Below are 18,557 nucleotides of genomic sequence, written 5' to 3' on the forward strand. Positions count from 1 at the left end.
GTGATAAAACATTCCAGCACATTTCACAGAGACAAAATCAAGCACAAAAAAATTAAACCCAGAATATTATGGATGTTTGAAGTCTGAAATAGACACTGAATACAGTGGAAGGTCATTGACCTGAACTGTTAACTTTGTTTCTCTGTCCACAGATGGTGCCAGACCTACAGTGTTTCTCCAGCATTTTCAGTATTATTCCAGGTTTCCAGAAATGCCAATATTTTGCTTTTGTATGGCTATATCCTAGAGTGGGTTTCACATATCCTGCCATGATGCAGCCTTAATTATCTTACAAAGCTCACAACCAAGTTTTGCTTCTGATTATTTTGTGATGCATTCAAGTCCATCCTGCATTGGTGTAAAACTGATTGCATAACCATCTTAAGAAAGAATTACATTTACTGAGAGAACAGTACTCATGAGATTACATTACTCATTATCAGGCTCAAACTTTATTTTAGTAACAAGCTTGGGTTTTGAGACCAGCACGAACCTGGACAAAATGATTATAATGTAAAACTTGCATGTTAGACAACAGCCATTATTGCTTATTGTTTAAGTTAAGTTTTTCAATTTTGTGAACATGTATGAAGATTAAAATCACTTTTAAGACATGTAGCTGGTTCATAAGCATATTTTGTCATTTATTTTGCCATGTTAGTACCATTAAATGCACATGACAAAGTACTTTAATCTTAATTTCAATTTGCAATTTCATACCAACATGCTCCAGTTTCGGCCATACATCAACATGAACACATCATGTCACAAACTGAACACAGGGATCATTGGGAATCATGATAAGACAAGTCACACTCCTTAAGTTAAATACAAGTCTAATTCCACTAGAGCATCTTATGGTGCTCTAAGCCATCTTTGGAGGTCAACTCGTGCTTAGATACATAGGCAAATCCTTGGGAATGGGACTATGCATTATGTTTGCACTAATGCACTTGCAGTGGTGGTAGTGAATGGAGCTCTGTGCTTGAGTGCATACAGTGGCTATCACTGATTGGCACAGATAGCGTGCACTTTTGATCCTATGTCACAACTTTATCCTTAGTCACTGCCCTCATTTTCTCACCATTTTGTAGGTTCCAACAGAGAGGCTTACCTTCAGATGTTTTCTCCTTGAATTCTAACTACAGCTGTCAATGTGCTACTAAACTGAAATAACTATAAATCCGTCCCTGGCAAACTGCAGACAAACAAAATAAAATCCAAAGCATGCCCTCTAGGTAATTTATAAACACAATCATTTCACAATATCTGCCTATAATCCTTCAGGCATTCAGCTAATTGTCATTCTATCTCCTGGTGCGTTTAAAATATAATTCAGGTACAGCTGCAAGACTTTTTTTCGGGGTGAGGGCGGCATTGCTGCACTAAGGGTTTTTTCCCCCCATCAGATATGGGTTCATTGAAGTAGCTGTGAACAAAGGTCGGAGAGTCCCGGTCTGCGGAAAAAAACACATTCCGGCTCTTTTGAAGTGGGATGCGTCAGACAATGCGATAAACCTGGAGGTTTTCTCATCGCACATTTTCTGCCTTGTGCCGTTGTCGGAGGCTCTCTTCTTAGAAGTTTCTATAGAGGGCGCAGATGTCACGCAAATACTATTGGTGCGTCCTGATTTTGTGAGGAAGGGACTAGAATAAAGTCCCAACCACTTGAGGTGGGGGAATTGCCCGGCATGATGCATATAGCAAGCAGTGGCTGATACGGGTGGACAGATAGAGAGATGGACAGATGTGATGGATAAGACAGATGGACAGATGTGATAGAAAGAAAGAAAAACAGAGACACGCAGACAGATAGGCAGACTGTCGGGCAGACAGATGGATGGATGTTTGATAGATTTCTAACAACATTACGGATTGGAAATCGTGAACACGGCAATTGAAAGGCGAGTACTAAAGAGTACTAAGCAGGCGACGAACGATGCTGTTCAAACACTACGGTCTAACAACGGACATTTAAACGGCGAATTTGCACAGTAACTTCTGTTACCCTTTTTCTAAAAAAAATCCTATGGGGAGACGCCGGGTTTGCTAATAATAAACACCAGGAGAATGACAACTAAACAGCCGGCTCTGTGTGAACCATCGCAGCGTAAGCTCTTTATTGAACCATAGAGGGATGCCATTCTGCCCATCATACCTGTACCGGGACTCTTTGAAAGAGCGATTTTATTTGTCCTGTTTTCCTGTTCTTTCACCATTGCCCTGCAATTATCCTCCTCAGCCATCTAATCAATTTCCTTTCGCAAGTTCCTGTTGAATCTTATTCCATTTAAGTAGAGCCCCAACTTCTCTGTTCTCTCTCCATCTTTCCTCCATTTCAGACTCCTACACTGCAATGTCCACCATTAAAGCACCAACTGGAGTGTTCTTGCAAAAGCGGCCTGGTTAGGCGTCCAGGAGTTGAATTTTAGTCAGTGATTTTAGCAAATTTATAGTTTTGTTACTACTTCTAAAGATGAAGCTCTGAGTCTTACAGTCTGGCAAATAGCAAGTCGAAACAAAAGCAGATGTTGCTTCAAAACTCAACAGATCTGGTAATATCTGTGGAGACAAAGCAGAGTTCACTTTTGTGGCCCAGTGACCCTTCTTCAGAACTCAAAGAAGAATGAAGTACTCTGAAGATGCTGCCAGACCTGCTAAGCATTTTCCCCCAGCAATTTCTGCGTTTGTTTCTGATTTCCAGCCTTTGCAGATTTGTTTTTTTTGTTAAATATTAAGTCGCGTTGTGAAGGGAGATAGAACAGATTTTTTAAAAAAAAGTCAATTCGCTCTGCTGTGTCCAACACTCCCCTCCATTCATTGTACAATTACAGATTACAGTTTCCGCAGGATTGAGCACAATTGCCATTGGGGTGAAGTCGCTCTTTTAGCAGAACTAGACGATTAGCCTCAACTCGACTGCTGTTTTATATGGAGTCCTGGTCATTTTTCTTTTTTCGAGAATGAAGATTAACCTCTTGCGAAAGCTAACCCTCTTAACGGTCTAATCTTTGCTTTCATAATGTTAGGGCGCAAGAGAGACTATCCCCGCTTCTCCACAATTCAAACAGCCTTACTGGAAAAGCCCAGCAGGTCTGTCTTTGCAAGCTGTCACTCCGGATACTCTAGTTATCGAAACCCAAAAGTAACAAAGCCAATAGAACGGAGTAGCTTCATTGTGCAGTCTTTGCGTTAATGCAGATTCAACTTTAACCTTATCTTTTAATGTCAGGATTGCTAAAATTTTACTGCATTCAAATTGTAACCAAACGTGTTATTTTTAATTCTTGTTTCAAAGATGTTGTTTGCATTACTCATGTCGTTAGACCGTTGGAGGATTATTTCGTTTGCTTGATGTGGGGTGTTCTTCAAAACAATATAATAATAGAGCTCCAGTGTCCATTAGGCCATCAGACTCTCAGACTAGCTAGCTCCCCACTGACAGTCAGCAAGCTGCAAATCATCTGAACAGCTATTCCCAGACGCATAACGTACCATTTGTTTATGAGTTTCACCTCGTGTCAACGCTACAACTTAGCAAGTAATAAAAATGTATGTATCCTTTTTTTTCCCAAAAACAAACTCTTTTCGAGAAATGTATTTTATTGTATTGGAACTATATCAGCTGGGAGCTCAGCGTGCTGCAGCGGCCCAAAACATACTCCTCGGCGCCTGAGATTTCACCAATGATGAAGTCTGATGCTATTGTTAACTCTTTGCATTCCTGATCTCTACTGATCTATTCGAGAAGGACCGGAGTCGGTGGAACGTGAGGAAAATGATTTTAAGAAGGGATTTGGAATTCCAGCTCCCACACCAGGTTTCTCTTGCGAGGACCGACGGGCAATGTATACAGTCATTATTCTGTCTTCAGTAGTGATGGAGTCGGTCAGGGTCTTAATAAACATGATAACGGCACAACCCCCCCGGGCAAACTGATGGAAACCTCTTGCCACATTCCCTAACATCAGTGTGTATAAGAGTTTTGCTTTATCAATAGTAAAGACTATTATTCCTGATTCTAGCTTTGCGCCACTCTACGTTATGGAAGTCCTTTGTTAAATTCTCAATTGAGGAGAGGGTTATTGTTCGTTTTTCCTTTATCAATTTAGTTAATGTTCCTGAGTGTATGTTGATGAGGTCCCCCGGTACAACTTATCTACAAGGACAAGCGAGCTAAAAGCTGCATTGACTTGTGTCTTCCCGCGTGTTAATTCCAAACGCTGACAGATATGTGGGATTGTTTAACATTGATTCTGAGACGGTCTTTATTACAAAAGGGAGAAGGGACACAGAAGTCCTGCCTCTCAAATAATATCACTTCTGATCTGACACAATTGTGCTGTATGTCGAATCTGTAAATATTTGTTTGCGTTACTCACTCAACAGCATCTGCCACGCAGACTACATACAGTAGCACGGATGCCAATATGAAGTTAAGTACTGCATTTAAGTGGCTACTGTTTACTCATGGTCCCAAATTTAGAATCTTTCCCTCCCTTTGGGAATGTATATCGCATCCTTAGTCCCTGTACTTCTGTTTGCAATGTGGGAACTGTATAAGTTTCTTTAAAAATGATTTTTGTCTTTGGGGATTCCTTGCTCCTGTATGTAAATGACGTCATGGAGTCCAATAGCGCAATGTGGAAGGCGAGAGAGCCACAGAATCACCCCCACCATCCTCCCGGCCCGGGACCGTCTCTTTGCAAAAGCTGCCGACACAGTCAGGAAACCCAACTTGCAGTTTCTTCCAATGCTTGAGAATTGAACCTAAAAATGTCACCAGCTCCTCCAGGCTATTGTTTGAACGATATTGGAAATGTGCTATCCCTTTCTCATCACAACAGTATTTTTAAAAATCAAATGTGACTTTAGACAATACTAGCTCAAATAACAACTGTAGCAAATTATACTTATATTTAATTTACACGTCGAATTTCTATGGTTGGCGCCTCATTTTTTTTTAAAGTTTTGGCTGTATAAGAGATTAAATTCTGAACACCTACCTTTCCTGGGGGTCCGTTTGCCCTCCGTCAGGTTGCAAGTGTGAGTCGTGTGGAGTCGAGCAGAGAGGCAGCCTTCGGTGTCTGCATTCAGAGGTAGAACCATGTCGAGACTTTCCACGCCGGTCAGCACATCCTGCTGACAATTACATTTCGCGTCGAGCAGCCCACAGGAGCTGGTCTCCGTCTCCCCTTTGCCTCCTCCACCTCCTTCTGTGTTCCCGGCACTTTCAACCTGTCCCCCGGCCTTCAGGCAGCTGTCCAGCCAGCCACACAGTACCCGACAGCCGAACTGGCTCGGGCTCACCTTGTTCAACACCAGAAACTCGAAAGGCGGCCGGCCACTTGGCCCGTCGCCGCGGGGCTGGCCCAGGCGTTGCAGCTGGATGAAATTCTTGCCCAGCTCCAGGAAGACGAAGAGACTCCTGGCCTGGCACAAGTGCACGACAGATCGGTTGCGCCTCAGCAGGTCCCGTATCTTGTCGGGTGAGTAATGGTCGAACTGATAGACCCAGAGGGAGAAACCGGCACAGAGCTGGTCCCTTTTGGAGAATTTCAGGTAGATGGTGTACTTGGTGGGATCTGGGTTCTCCAGGGTCCAAGTGCAGTTAGTGGAGTTTGGGGGAAAGAGCTCGTTGAGCGAATACGATCCGTAGATTACTCCTTTAACGAAACTGGAGCATAAGTCCTGGGCAACGTGAAATCCAACCATAGTCAGAAGATGGGTTACAAACACATAAGTCCTCAGGTCACCAACGGTCTTCATCCTATGACATTTGGCCTGGAGAGGGTTGGGAGTGGGTTTTGGGGACGGGGCGAGAGATAAAAATGCCAGTGACACTCATGAAATAGACAATACAAAGCGCCTTTACACACAGGTGAGAGCCGATCTTAACTCCAAGCAAGCGGGATTGGTAAACCATTGAAACAACGGCTTGGATTCAAGCAAAGCTTTCTCTTTGTCGACAGGAAGATTAGCCAAATACCGCCGCCATGCGGATAATATCCCAGTATCTGTGTTCTAAGCTGTACGGGAAGAGCCGAAAAGCTAATTAAATCAGTTATACCTTCCACACACACACAAAAAAATCGACATTTAATCCTGAAATGACGCCCACAAAAGGCCAACACACCAGTCGGGAGAACTGAACAGAGGAGGACAGAAATATATACTGAATATATGCAAAGAAAAAATACAGGCATCGGCCCGGGTCGATCAATAACCACATTTTAATGAAGTGTTTCTCGCAACCTGTAATCATTAGATACATTATCAACGTTCTTTTTTTACAGCCAGCGTGGCTGTTTAACATTTATTAAAGGTGATTTTCTCACAGTTTTGAGGCAGCAGTGGTTATCTGGTTATATCTTGTTTCCGGGTCCATTGTTATGATTGCAGTGGGTGTCATGCTAAGAAATGATACCGAGAGAGAAAAAAACTTTTTATCTTCCTGTTGTCAGTCACTCCCTCGAACAAGGCAAATTGTAAAGAGATGCCGCCTAATGTTAAAAAAACTACCCCCAACGTATTTTGAAATGAAAACACAGACATTTCCAGATCAGAAAAAAAAAGACAATGTGACTTCAGATTGCAACCAGGAGCTCCTTCCTGAGCAATGGTGCAGTTCCTGATCTCGACTTTATGCTTTATTTTTCCAAATCATTTCTTCACACTCAGCGCATACACAATGTGTGCACACACACACAAATCCCAGTCAGGTACAATGGAATTTGATGTTTTAAAATAGTAAGCAGTTATTTTGGTGAACGAACCATTCCCCGCATGACCGCATTAGATATAGAAGATGTTGCCGTGTCCGTAATACAGCCAGGAGATGCAAAAGGAAACCCGAGATGAAGTGCCCCTAATGTGCAAAAGCATTGGTCGTGTACACATGGAAAAGAGAAAAACAGTCCCCTCCATACTGTGATTCCCACAACTTAGTATGAAGTAGACGCCAATTCAGAATGCTGGTACATGGCACAACACACCACCCCCTCCCTATTTAACCTACCTTCCAAATTCACCTCCGCACCCCCCCCCCATCCCCCCCCACCCCCCCGTCTCACTTGGCAGGGCATGAGAAGTTTATCTTTTTCGATCTAATGAAGTCTTCGCATTACCCACCGGGACGCCGGTGATATAATCACGGGAGAGAGAGCAAAAGAGAGAGACCCCTCGACATTCTCCCTGAGCTGGAGACAACACAAGACATCTCAAGATTGGGACGGGTCATGCTAACAATAAATAAAAGGAGCATTGGGGTGCGTCGATAGAGTCGATTTCCCTCCTCAATAACTACAATGAAATTGATTTGCTCACTAGTAAGATTTCTGAGATTCACCTTAGTTAACAACTCCTTATTGAAGCACACACTAGCCATCGCCTCTTACCAATCGGAATACAAAACGAGCCTGATCGAGACCTAGCAGCTTGTTTGGACAGAGCTGGAGTTCGCAAACTGGCGGAGATTAATTCTATTTTAACTCACATCAGGATTTCACAAAGCTGCAGACACTGCTGCAAATCCCGAGCAGCTATCCCGTCTCTCCACAACCTTGTTCAATACTAACTCTGCGTTAACTGGTGCAAGTTATAATGCGTCTGATGAACACGACGCCTTCCGAAACGAGGAGGTTGGGGTTTACTTATAATTGGGCCCCCACGCAATGCGTCCATTCATTGTGGGGAGCCTGTTAAACAGAACTGAGCGCTGGAAGGGTCGCTCTTTACTGTCTCGAATCCCGGCAGAACTGATGCAGAGCTACACCCCGGCTCTATCCCCACTCCCCCCCCCCCCACTCCCCCAACCCGTCGCCAGCTCTTGTGTGGTCGCTGTGAAATGACAGTGAAACTGAGAGATGTCACACCATCGTTCACAGCCACTCCAGCGAGACCGGACCACCGATTGCGAAGCGGGCACCTCGTCACTGCTCCCCATAACATGCACACGCAAACACGCACGCACTTATCCCGGCTTTTGTGTTCATTTCCATTAACTCAAAACATCAGGGGTCTTAGTAAATAAAATACAATCCTCCTAAGGTTGAGCAAACCAAACCACTGTAAAAAATAATTCAACTCATTTGAGAAGCCAATGTTTAATGTGATGGATATGTGTATATAAGGATGTCTGTATATGAGTGCGTGTCTGTGGATGTGTGCGGATGGAGTGTGTGGACATGTATGCGTGGATGTAAGTTTGTAGATATGTATGTGTGTGGATATACATATGAGTGAGGATATGTGTGTGTGTGGATATGTGTGTGTGAGTGTGGATATGTGTGTGTGTGGATATGTGTATGTGTTTGAACATCTGCATGTGTGGAAAACCAAAAGAACTGCGGACGCTGGAAAAGCTCAGTAGGTCTATGGACAGAAACTAGAGTTAACGTTTCAGATCAAGTGACCCTTCTTCAGAAATGTATGTGTATGTGTGGATTTGTTTGCATGTGGATATGTATGTGTGTGTGTGTGTGGATATGTCTGTGAATGTGAATGTGAATGTGTGTATGAATGTGGATGTGTAAGAGAATTAATGTGTATGGATATGTATATGTGTAATTGTGTGTGGGTGTACATAGAATTAATGTGTGCGAATATGTATGTGTGTGTGATGTGTATAAATGAAATATTAGTGGGCATACAGTATAGAAAGAGGCCTTTCAGCCCACAATTTCTGCACCAAACATCCACTTGTTCTAAACGCATCTTCAAGCACTTGGCCCCATAGCCTTTCTGCTGTGGTGTTTCGAGTGCTCATCTAAACAGTCCTCAGATGTTTTGAGGGTACCCAACTTTACCACCCTTTCAGGCAGGGTGTTCCAGATGCGCACAATCTTCTGTGTGAAAACAAAAATTCTCAAATCTATTCTAAACCTTCTGCTCATTCCTTAAAATGGTATTCTCTGGTTATTAATATCTCCACTAAGGGGAATAGTTTCTCCCCGTCAGCCTTGTATATGTCCTTCAAAGCTTTGTACACCTCAATCAGATCACCCTCCCCCATGCCCGAAACCTCAGCCTATTCTGCACTAAGTATATTAGTGTGTCCCTCTATGTGAGAGAGTGTGTGTGCATGTGTTCGTATATGGGCAAGTGTGTCAATGCGCGTGAGAAAATGTGTGAGAGTATATGAATGTGTGAGGGTGGATGAGAGTATGTGAATGTGAGTGTGCGTGAGCATGTATGTATGAATTTGTGTAAATATGCGTGTGTGAATCTATGTGTAAGTGTGAACATATCAAGTGTATGTGCATGTGTGTGAATGTGTTTGTGAATGTGTGTGCGGATGTAGGGGTGAGTGTACTTGTGAATATGTGTTTGTGCTCACGTGTGTGTATGAGTAGATGTGTGTTCTGTATACGAATGAAGTGAAAGTACCCAGTGAGAGACATTCAGATAAGTTTAGATATTTAAGAAAAGCTGCAATCGTGGCGCCCATCAGTGTTAAACATAGACGGCGCCCTAACACCGCTCTCCAGTCAAATTGTGCTGAATGCTGAAAAAGCCCCCCACCACACACACACACACACACACACACACATATACAGTATACACACATACAGGTTCACTTCCATCACAACTTCCTCGACAAACACGTTTCAGTCCTAACATTCGCCCATTCTGCTCGCAACAGCGTACTGCTCCAGCTCTCTGCGGAAGGCGTTTAGCCTAGAGATGGTTCATCATTTTGTTTTTTTTCAAGAAAGCAGCAACAGTTTCCGAGCCTTCCCTCGTCTCGTTCGCGTGGATCAGGGATTGACTGACTCTAGTCCCATCTCTCGTCCTGTTTACTACCCGGTTCGGAGACGCTGAGAAGTGGCTTGTCCTTACCTTGCAATCCGATCGTGCGGCTATTGCTGTCCGGTGCTAACACACATGTCCATTATGGAGTGAGAAGCTTCCAGTCCTCTCATCGAACTCTTCCCATTTTACCTTGAAATGCAAACAGCAGCGAGAGGCGAGCCTTCAGAAAACAATCCAACTCCTGAATGCAGCTTCGCATCTGTGTCGAGTGTGGAGGGGCTCCTTCTCCTCTCTCTTCGCCAGCCCACTTTCAGAAGAAACCGTGGCAATCCAACCGGACGGCGCAGAAGATTTTCGAAGCGAGGGGAAGAGGGGGAAATGACATACATAGAAATTGAAAACAAAAATCGGGCAAAAAAAAAAGATGAAAAAGAAAGGGGAAAGAGAGCGAGAGAAAGAAGAGGCTATTGAGATTGGCTTGCTACAGAAATCGACTCGAAACTGTAACGGCGCACATCCTTTGGTTCCTGAAGGGAGGGGGCGGAGGAGGGAGGGAAGGAGAGGGCTCTGTGTGTGTGCGTGTTGCTGATGATTGCGAAGAGTGGTCGAGGCTTTGGTTAAGAACTAGGGACCAGAGGAGAGCTCCTCCGGGACGCACATGCGATTGTACGTTAGCTTTGGTGGGTTTAGCCACGTCTCAACGTTTGACAGCGCGTCTCAGAAGGATTCTTTTTTACAGCCTCATTGGTGCCAGCCAAAAGTGGGTGGCCCTGGGGAGCGTTGGGAATGGAGAGAGAGAGAGAGGTTGAGAAAGGAGAGGTGGGCATAAAACTCTTCCTCGTTCTTTTACAAAAAATAAAATCCTGCCTACCCCCTTTAAATTTTCAACTCCATCATTCTGGCGAACATAAGGACTTGATGATGGAGCGAGCACTTGCTGCAGAGGTTCTCCCTCTGGCACGGGAGGACGCCAGAACTCCCCACTGCCTCCCAAATAACTGGGCCGTTGATCTTGGTGAAGATCCCGGTCGTTGGAGACAGTCGCTGGCCAGGAACACAAGACGGGGCGAGAGCACCCCCTAAAGAGAAGGGTTAAGGCAGAGAGACAGTCGCGTGGTAAACATGTCCCGAGAGTTTCCGAGACTGGCCCAGGGACCCGCAAACTGAGCAAGGGAGAATCTCCAGTTCACCCTGGATCGGGACACAGGGGACGGAGGGCTGGGGTGGGGGAGGAGGCGGATATACGCTGAGTTTCTGAAAAGGGACTGTCTAGTGATGGGGGATGGGAGGGGGAGTGGTTGGGGGTGGGGGGCGCGGTGTAGGCTCGGCCTCTTCCAAATGGCATGGGGACATTGTCGCCTTCACCGGTTCCATGCGGTGGACAAACACGAGATTAAATCCACCCCCAGAATCGAAGAGAGATACACAAACAGACAAACGGAGACAGGGAGAAGGCAGCAGAACCGCGGCGCTGTCATTATCAGCAACAGAAAGTGCCAGCGGCTGCAAGCGCATCCCTTACCTTTTACAGACAGATTACACGTTGTTTGCTTTTATAGGGCATGGTGAACACACACAGACATAGCGAAGGCAAACATAAACACAGACATTCATCCCAATTTGTTATTGAAGAACCGCAGAACACCATCGACAGGAAAGACAGGGACAGCCCTACTCACAACATGCACCGAGCAGCAGTTTAATGTTCCCGTCTTCCTTGTAAAACATACATCCATGTAGAGTACGTGGCTGGCACCGTCACTCATCCCGGAGCAAGAGGATGTCTTCAGTAAAAGGGTAAGAACCAGCAACTGACTCATCTCCCGTTAAAGAGATCACCAGATCCATGCATGCGGTCGCTAGTTTGAGAGCTGATAAGACAGTCCTGTCTTCGACAGCCTGAACTGTCAACATCAACCAGCAGAAGATTGACTGGGCCTGAGCACTGTATGTGTATGTGTGTGTTATAACTTTACGAATTAGACAGAACCAGCCATGGAACCAGGTCCCCCCCACCCCCCGGGCATTAACAGTGCGCAGAAACCTTGGCTGCAATCCGGCTAGGTCAAGTATTAAATCCCAGTCACTCTGCTCACCAATCCTCTTTCGTTTTCACTTTAAACCGAGTTTATGGCAGATCTCTCTCTCTCTCTCCTCCCCCACACCCCCACCCCCACAGCAATCGCTTTAATTCTGCTCAAGTTGTTTCGAGTCTGCAGCCAGTCACACGCGAATTACTAAATTATGGAAAAGGCAACTCGTTGTGTAAAATAAGAGCAAAAAATTCCAAACGTACACTGTCTGTAATGCAATTCTTTTTTTAATGTAAATGAGTACGCTTCTTTGTGGGGCGAGAGCGGGGTTGATACGGAAAATGGGGATTACCGAATTGGGACATGATTTAGAAGCACGCTTGAGACTGTTCCCTGGTGCCAAAATGCAGTGTAAGCGACACGGGATACGTAATTCAATACAAATCCCCCCCCCCCCCCCCCCACCCCGTGCCTGGAACTGCGTCCCTTACTTCTGCTGGATCAGACCGTAACTGTCAGCTCTCCTGTGTTCACAAGAGTCCCCTGTCGCTTTTCATTTTTTCTCAATTTAACTTTGCTACTTATGGTGGTGTTGCATAGTCATCCGAGGCGTTAATAACATTGTATTTGTAGCGTAGAAACAGGCCGTTTGGCCCAACAGGGTTTAGCTGTCCATGCTGCGAGTTCTGAAAAAGCCCAGTCACACAATGTTCATCAGACTTGTCAATCAGCCAAGGGTCGTGCTCTCCTATTTCCTTCCTGCCCTGGTTCTTTCAATCTGTAATCCTTTGCTTCTTAATCTTAAAGTGATACCTGGATCTGAATAAAGATATTTCTCCCGAATTTCCTAATAGTCATAACTGAGATTTCTGACCCCTCGTTCCCGATGTCCCTCTGGAACATTGTCCTTATGTTTGTCTTATCAAACCCTTTCACTGTTTTAGCCTTCTGCTTTCTAGCTTACAGAGCAGCCAGTATGTGCAGTCTTTACCATCAATGATGTTGACACATTTTGTATTTCCTATTGGGGATTTTCTTGCTCAATTGATATCAGCATCTTAGCAATTATTTGTGTCATTTGTCAAGACTTTAGCAGAGACCTCCACTGCGTCTCCTGCCCTCTCCCTTGGGAAGCAGTGTTGTCTGTGAAATAAACCATCGGCCTCCCTAATTATCCTGTTGTAGTTGGATAGTTACCTGTCATGATTTCCCATTCCGCTGCTGCACTGTCACTTCCCACCTATTTCTCATTCACGTGAACCAGCAGAAGGTTCCCTTGACCAGAACATCTGAAAGCACTGTGTCCATTTTCACATGCATAATGATAACATCCAGTTTCTCCCCCGTTCTGCACCCTTCATTTGACCCTTCCGCGACAGGAAAATTGTCAAGCTTACTCATCTGACTTCCAGTACCGATCCAGATGGAATTCTCTCCTGTTTACGACTAGGAAGACTGAAGCCTTCGGTGCTCGTCACAAGCTCTGTTTCCTCACTCTCAACCTAACTCTCTCCCTAGCAGCGACTTGGTGCTGAAGCAAACTGTTTGCGATTTTGAATTGAGCTTCCTATAACTGTACCAGCACTAAAAGAAGGCCTACTTCAGCCTTTGTGTTATCCGACTCCCCTGCTACACAGCTTACTGGCTGTTAACTCATGATCCATGCTTGTGTAATTTATTTTCGTTTATGATTTTCAGCATCCGCAGTTCTTTTTTTTTGCCCCATGTTTTCGAATTCTCTCCCTCACCATGCTTATCCCTCGTCCTCAAGACGCTCTTTGAAACCTCAAAACAGAAAGTGCTGGAGAAATTTGTGGACAGAGAAACAGTTAACGTTTCGACTCCAATGATCCCTCTTCAGAACTGGACTCGAAATCTTAACTTTGTTTTCTCTCCACAGATACTGCCAGACCTGCTGAGTTTCTCCTGCATTTCTTTTTCTGTGTGCTTCAGGTTTCTAGATCCTCACTTTTTTGTTTTAGTTTAGTGCTTTTTAATACCTGCCACTTTGATCAAAATTTGGTATCTCCTAAATGTAGCTACGGAGTCTGTTTTGTTCCGTAACATGCCTGTAACGTAGCTTAGGTCTCCATTACAACATTTTTGCTATGCAAATAAAAATTGTTATTGCTCACATGTACCTGCTCTGAATTTAGTGTTGATATTGTCATTCAGTTGTAAACCAAACCATCCACTGCACTGATTTCTTGTGTAAAATTTCTAATATCATGTAATAACTCTAACATGTTACAAGAGGAAGCCTATTCCAGAGAGTGTTTCCAAATGCTCAATGGAATAGAGATCAGTTGAAACGAGTTAGTGTGGGGAATAAGACAGTCTTCAGAATTAAAGCTTATCAAAATCTAAGGCAATAAATTCTTCCTTTTCTGAATGGAATATAAGGTTGGATTTTTGCACAAACGATAGCCCAAAACAAAATGACCATTGCTCACAACTTTTTTTATAGTGGTGTAGCTTTTATGCAATAATCTGGCTGGAGTCAGAGCAAAGGCAGTCCTCCTCACCTTAATAATGATCATTTAACATTTTCCGGGACGTTGACTTCTCAGCTGCGAGTTCTGAAAAAGCTCAGTCACGCAATGTTCATTAGGCTTGTCAACCAGCCAAGTAACCAATACATAAAAAGAAAGTTTAACTGACTCCCCACTGCATTCAGCTCAGCCATCGGCGTCGCGCTTAGCAATACTGAAGCAGCAGCGAGTGGAACACAATATTTGGATTGTGTTACTTGTGAGGGGATCCACATAAAATTATCTGAGGATTGCTGAGCTGTGCTACAAGTGACGCTTGTGCTAGTTTCTAACATTGACTATGAAGACAAAACGAGAATCTAAACAAAATAATGCAGCTTTAAAGTAGCTGTTGGTAAGAACAGCAATGTCTTGGAAGTGACAGGACAAGTTAGACAGGATAGTGACCACAATTCGGTTGGTTTCAGTATGATCATGGAAAATGCATAGCAATAAATCAGGGGTGATATCTATAAACGGGGAAAAGCAAATTTGACAAAGCTGGGAACTAATTTGGCTGAGGTGGACTGGACAGGACTGTAAAGGTGGACACCATGGTAAACCAGTGGGAGTTACTTAAACTGAGATCCTAGGGCACAAAACAGGTATGTTCCCTCCAAAAATAAGAAAGATTCTGCCAAATTTAGACATCCATGATTGCCTGTAAAATATAATGGTAGATTGAACAGAAGGTGGGAAGGTGGGATCTGTACATGAAGGATGGGTTGCACCTGAACTGGAAGGGGACCAATGTCCTAGGTGGAAGGTTTGCTTGAGTTCTGCAGGAGGAGCAAGCAACTGCCATAGCATCCATACCCCACTTATCTGAATGCTCACACAATACTAAACAAGAAAGCTTAATTCAATTGCTATAAAATCAAGCAATAAACTTATATTCAATAAAGAAAGTTTAGAAATGAACTGTACCTTATTAAGTTGGTTAGAGGAGGAGGGCGGGTGTTCCAATTGGCACATTAGGTTTACCTTACATGAGGATCAATGGTCGACACAACATCGTGGGCTGAAGGGCCTGTTCTGTGCTGTACTGTTCTATGTTCTATGTTCTAAAATAAAGTTTATAGTCGCAAAAACTCAACACTGCAGATAGCCCAGAGGAATAAAGAAAGTACAGTGGTAAAGTTAAAAAAGAAATAAGGAAATCAATGAGAGGGTATGAAAAGTATCAGCAAACAAGATAAACTAAACCCAAAAATGTTTTGTCAGAATATCAAGAGCAAAAACAGTCAAGGTAAAAGTGGGATGAAGAAGGGAACTCATGTGAAGATACAGAGAAAATGGAATGAATTTAAGTAATTTGTCTCCATGTTCACAAAGGAAAGGGATGACATGGATATAGTGATCCAAAAGGGACAGTATGAACTTTTCCAAATTCATTAGAACAAGAGAGGAAATGTTAAAGGAATTAGAATCTTGAAAGTGAATAAGTCACCAGGGCCAGATGGATTGTTCCCCAGGATATTGAAAGAGGTCAGGGAGGAAATAACAGACACCCTGAGGATTATTTTCCAATCTTTACTAGACACAGGTGAGCTACCAGATGACTGCAGGAATGCTCACATAATCAGCATGGCTTTGTTCAGTGAAGATCATGTTTTATAGATTTAATTGAATGCTTTAAGGAACTGACAAGGAGCGTCAATAAAGATAATACAGTGAATGTTGTCTGCATAGATTTTATTAGGACACTTGATAGGGTTTCACATGGCAGACTAATCAAACTGGTGAAGATAATGTATCAAATTGGATCAAGGTTTGTCTTGGTAACAGAAAACAAAGGACAATGATTAATGACTGCCCTAGTGAATGGAAAGCTGTTTCAAGTGGTATTCTGCAAGGCTCAGTGTTGGGACCCTTACTGTTTGTCTTAAACATAAACAATTTGGACTTAAATGTGGGAGGCACAATTGGGAATTTTGCATATGACACAAAAAGTGGTTGCGTAGTGGGTAATGTAGAGGATATATGTAAGCTCCAAAATGATATACATACATTAGTGGAGTGGATGGGAATGTGGTGGGTGGAGTTTGACTTTGATGAGTTAGGTAATGCATTTAGAAGGTCAAAAACTAAAAGTGAATACACAGTAAATGAGAATATACTGAAAGGGTAGATGAAGTGAGAGATCGAGGTGTGCAGATACATGAGTCCCTCGGGGTAGCAGTCTCGGTAGATAAGGTTGTAAATAAAGCATGTGGCATTCTCTCCTTCATTCTCAGAGGTATAGAATACAAATGTAGGAATATAATGATGAGACTGTATAAGACACTGATGAGACCACAACTGGAATGTTGTGTTCAGTTCTGGTCACCACATTACAGGAAGGACATAATTGCTCTGGAGAAACTGTAGAGAAGATTTATTAGAATGTTGCCAGGGCTGGAGAATTGTAGCTATGAGAAGACATTGGAGAAGTTTTTTTTTAGATTCATTTCCTGATAGTGTGGAAACAGACTCTTCAACCCAACAAGTCCACACCAACCCTTGGAAGAGTAACCCACCTCCCTCAGACTAATGCTCCTAACAACTATGGACAATTTAACATGGCCAATTCACCTGACCTACACATCTTTGGAATGTGGGAGGAAACCGGAGTACCCAGAGGAAACCCATGCAGACACGGGGAGAATGTGCAAACTCCACAGTCGCCCGAGGCTGGAATCAAACCCGAGACCCTGGCGCTGTGAGGCAGCAGTGCTAACCACTGACCCACTGTGTCGCCCCAAGTTTTCCTTGGAACAGAGAAAGCTGAGAGGCGACATGATTGAGGTATACAAAATTCAGAGGGGCAGAGAGTTCAAAAGCCAGGGGTCATATATTCAGCCTAAGTGGCAAAAGGATTAGAGGGGACATGAGGAAAAGCTTCTTTATAGGTTCTGGAGTTTGCTGCCTGAGTTGGTGGTTGAGGCAAAGATCCAAAACTCTTTTAAAAATAACGTGAATCTGCACCTTAAGTTGGTATACTGCAGGGCCATGTAGTGTGTGCAGGAAGATGAGATGAGAAAGGACATCTCGGTGTCTTTGGGTTGGTTCGGACATGATGGGCCAAGTGGCCACCTTCTATGCTATATCATTTCTATAGTTATATGAGTCTAAGTTAAGAAGGAAATATACAGCATGTTTTGAGGCAAGAGTACCATAACAATAAAGTTGCGTCATACATTTTTAAGCTATTAATTAGGTTTAAGATGGAACATTGGGTTTAATCATGTGGGAGAAATACCTGACATCTTCTCATTTCTGCCCAAGTAATTCTGGCAGAAAGATCAACCTGCTCTAATCTCTCTCTACATAAGAGCCTTAAGATTTGAATTAACTAGCACTTCTCCTTCTGGACTGCAATTATTACAGCACCAGGTGGGACAACTGACAGGCTGAGCTCTGCAAGTCAGTTTGAGGGGGTAGGGAGGGTGGGGTGGGGGGGGGGGGGCACGCAGGGGCCTCAATCTGCAATAATTTCTAAATGGACATGCAGCTGGCCAAGTGGTAGCTGAAACTCTAACCCTTGCTGCCCTCTCCCATGGCCCATCTCTTTCTTTGACATCCTCCTCTATCAGAGTAAATCTCCATGACTTCCAATAAATAACACCTTCCTTTGTTCTTGGGTTATCCCGTCATCCTCAGGATCTGAAAAGTCTTAAGGATGTAAAGTTTTGGTAATTTGGAGTGAGCAAAGAAGAAGGGGGAGAGGGGATATTTTTGTTCGCACAGAGGTGATTAAGGGGACATTCACCATGAGTGTTCTAAATCCTGAATTGTTTTGACAGATTGATTTACCGTTCCCAGAGCCTGAGGGTCTACTAACCAAGCACACATTATAATAATTGAGCAAAAGACCAGAGGCAAGATGAGACTTTTTTTTAACACAATGACTAATTGTGACCTCGGATGCTGTGCTTGAAATGGTTCTGAAATCAACTTTAATATCAATTTTATAAAAGGATTTGGATAAATATTTAAAAACTAAATAAAATTGCTGAGTTGTAAGGGGCGAGCAGGGCTAATTGGATAGTTTCTTTCATAGGCAGGCAATGGAGTTAGTAACCTCCAACTGGGTTGTGTCTTTCTATGATTTTGTGCTTTATATTGCACCTTCATGTCCTCAGCATATTCCAAGTGCTTCACGTGTAATGAAGTACTTTTCAAGTGTAAGTCATTGTCAGTGGTATTTTAATTACATTGTTACCATACATGGGTGAAGGGCATTGTTTAAGTAAGTATT

At 43.6% G+C, this 18,557-nt stretch overlaps 1 protein-coding gene and 1 long non-coding RNA gene across 20 annotated transcripts in view; one reads left to right on the plus strand and one right to left on the minus strand.

The window, feature by feature from the left end:
• adgrb3 (adhesion G protein-coupled receptor B3) overlaps nucleotides 1-18,557 on the minus strand; it is an 838,641-nt gene that overhangs the window by 808,813 nt on the left and 11,271 nt on the right. For 4 of the 18 annotated variants that reach the window (XM_072558219.1, XM_072558139.1, XM_072558123.1 and 1 more), the window contains exons 1-2: nucleotides 11,433-11,745; nucleotides 5,007-5,784 (exon numbers count right to left, since the gene is read on the minus strand). In XM_072558219.1, coding sequence (XP_072414320.1) covers nucleotides 5,007-5,784; nucleotides 11,433-11,573 — 919 coding nt within the window. In that variant the 5' untranslated portion in view covers nucleotides 11,574-11,745. Of the gene's footprint in view, nucleotides 1-5,006; nucleotides 5,785-7,397; nucleotides 7,425-7,495; nucleotides 7,641-9,840; nucleotides 10,973-11,275; nucleotides 11,382-11,432; nucleotides 11,748-18,557 lie in introns of those variants that run through there. The other 14 variants (XM_072558228.1, XM_072558211.1, XM_072558104.1 and 11 more) reach the window with 11 other exon arrangements.
• The window catches only part of LOC140463843 (uncharacterized), a 30,537-nt gene continuing 23,425 nt past the window's right edge, over nucleotides 11,446-18,557 (plus strand). For both annotated transcript variants that reach the window (XR_011954788.1, XR_011954787.1), the window contains exon 1: nucleotides 11,446-11,550. This is a non-coding gene — a long non-coding RNA (uncharacterized lncRNA). The remainder of the gene's footprint in view (nucleotides 11,551-18,557) is intronic.

The sequence above is a fragment of the Chiloscyllium punctatum genome, chromosome 3 (genome assembly GCF_047496795.1).
Source record: "Chiloscyllium punctatum isolate Juve2018m chromosome 3, sChiPun1.3, whole genome shotgun sequence".
In the NCBI taxonomy this organism is placed as follows: Eukaryota; Metazoa; Chordata; class Chondrichthyes; order Orectolobiformes; family Hemiscylliidae; genus Chiloscyllium; species Chiloscyllium punctatum.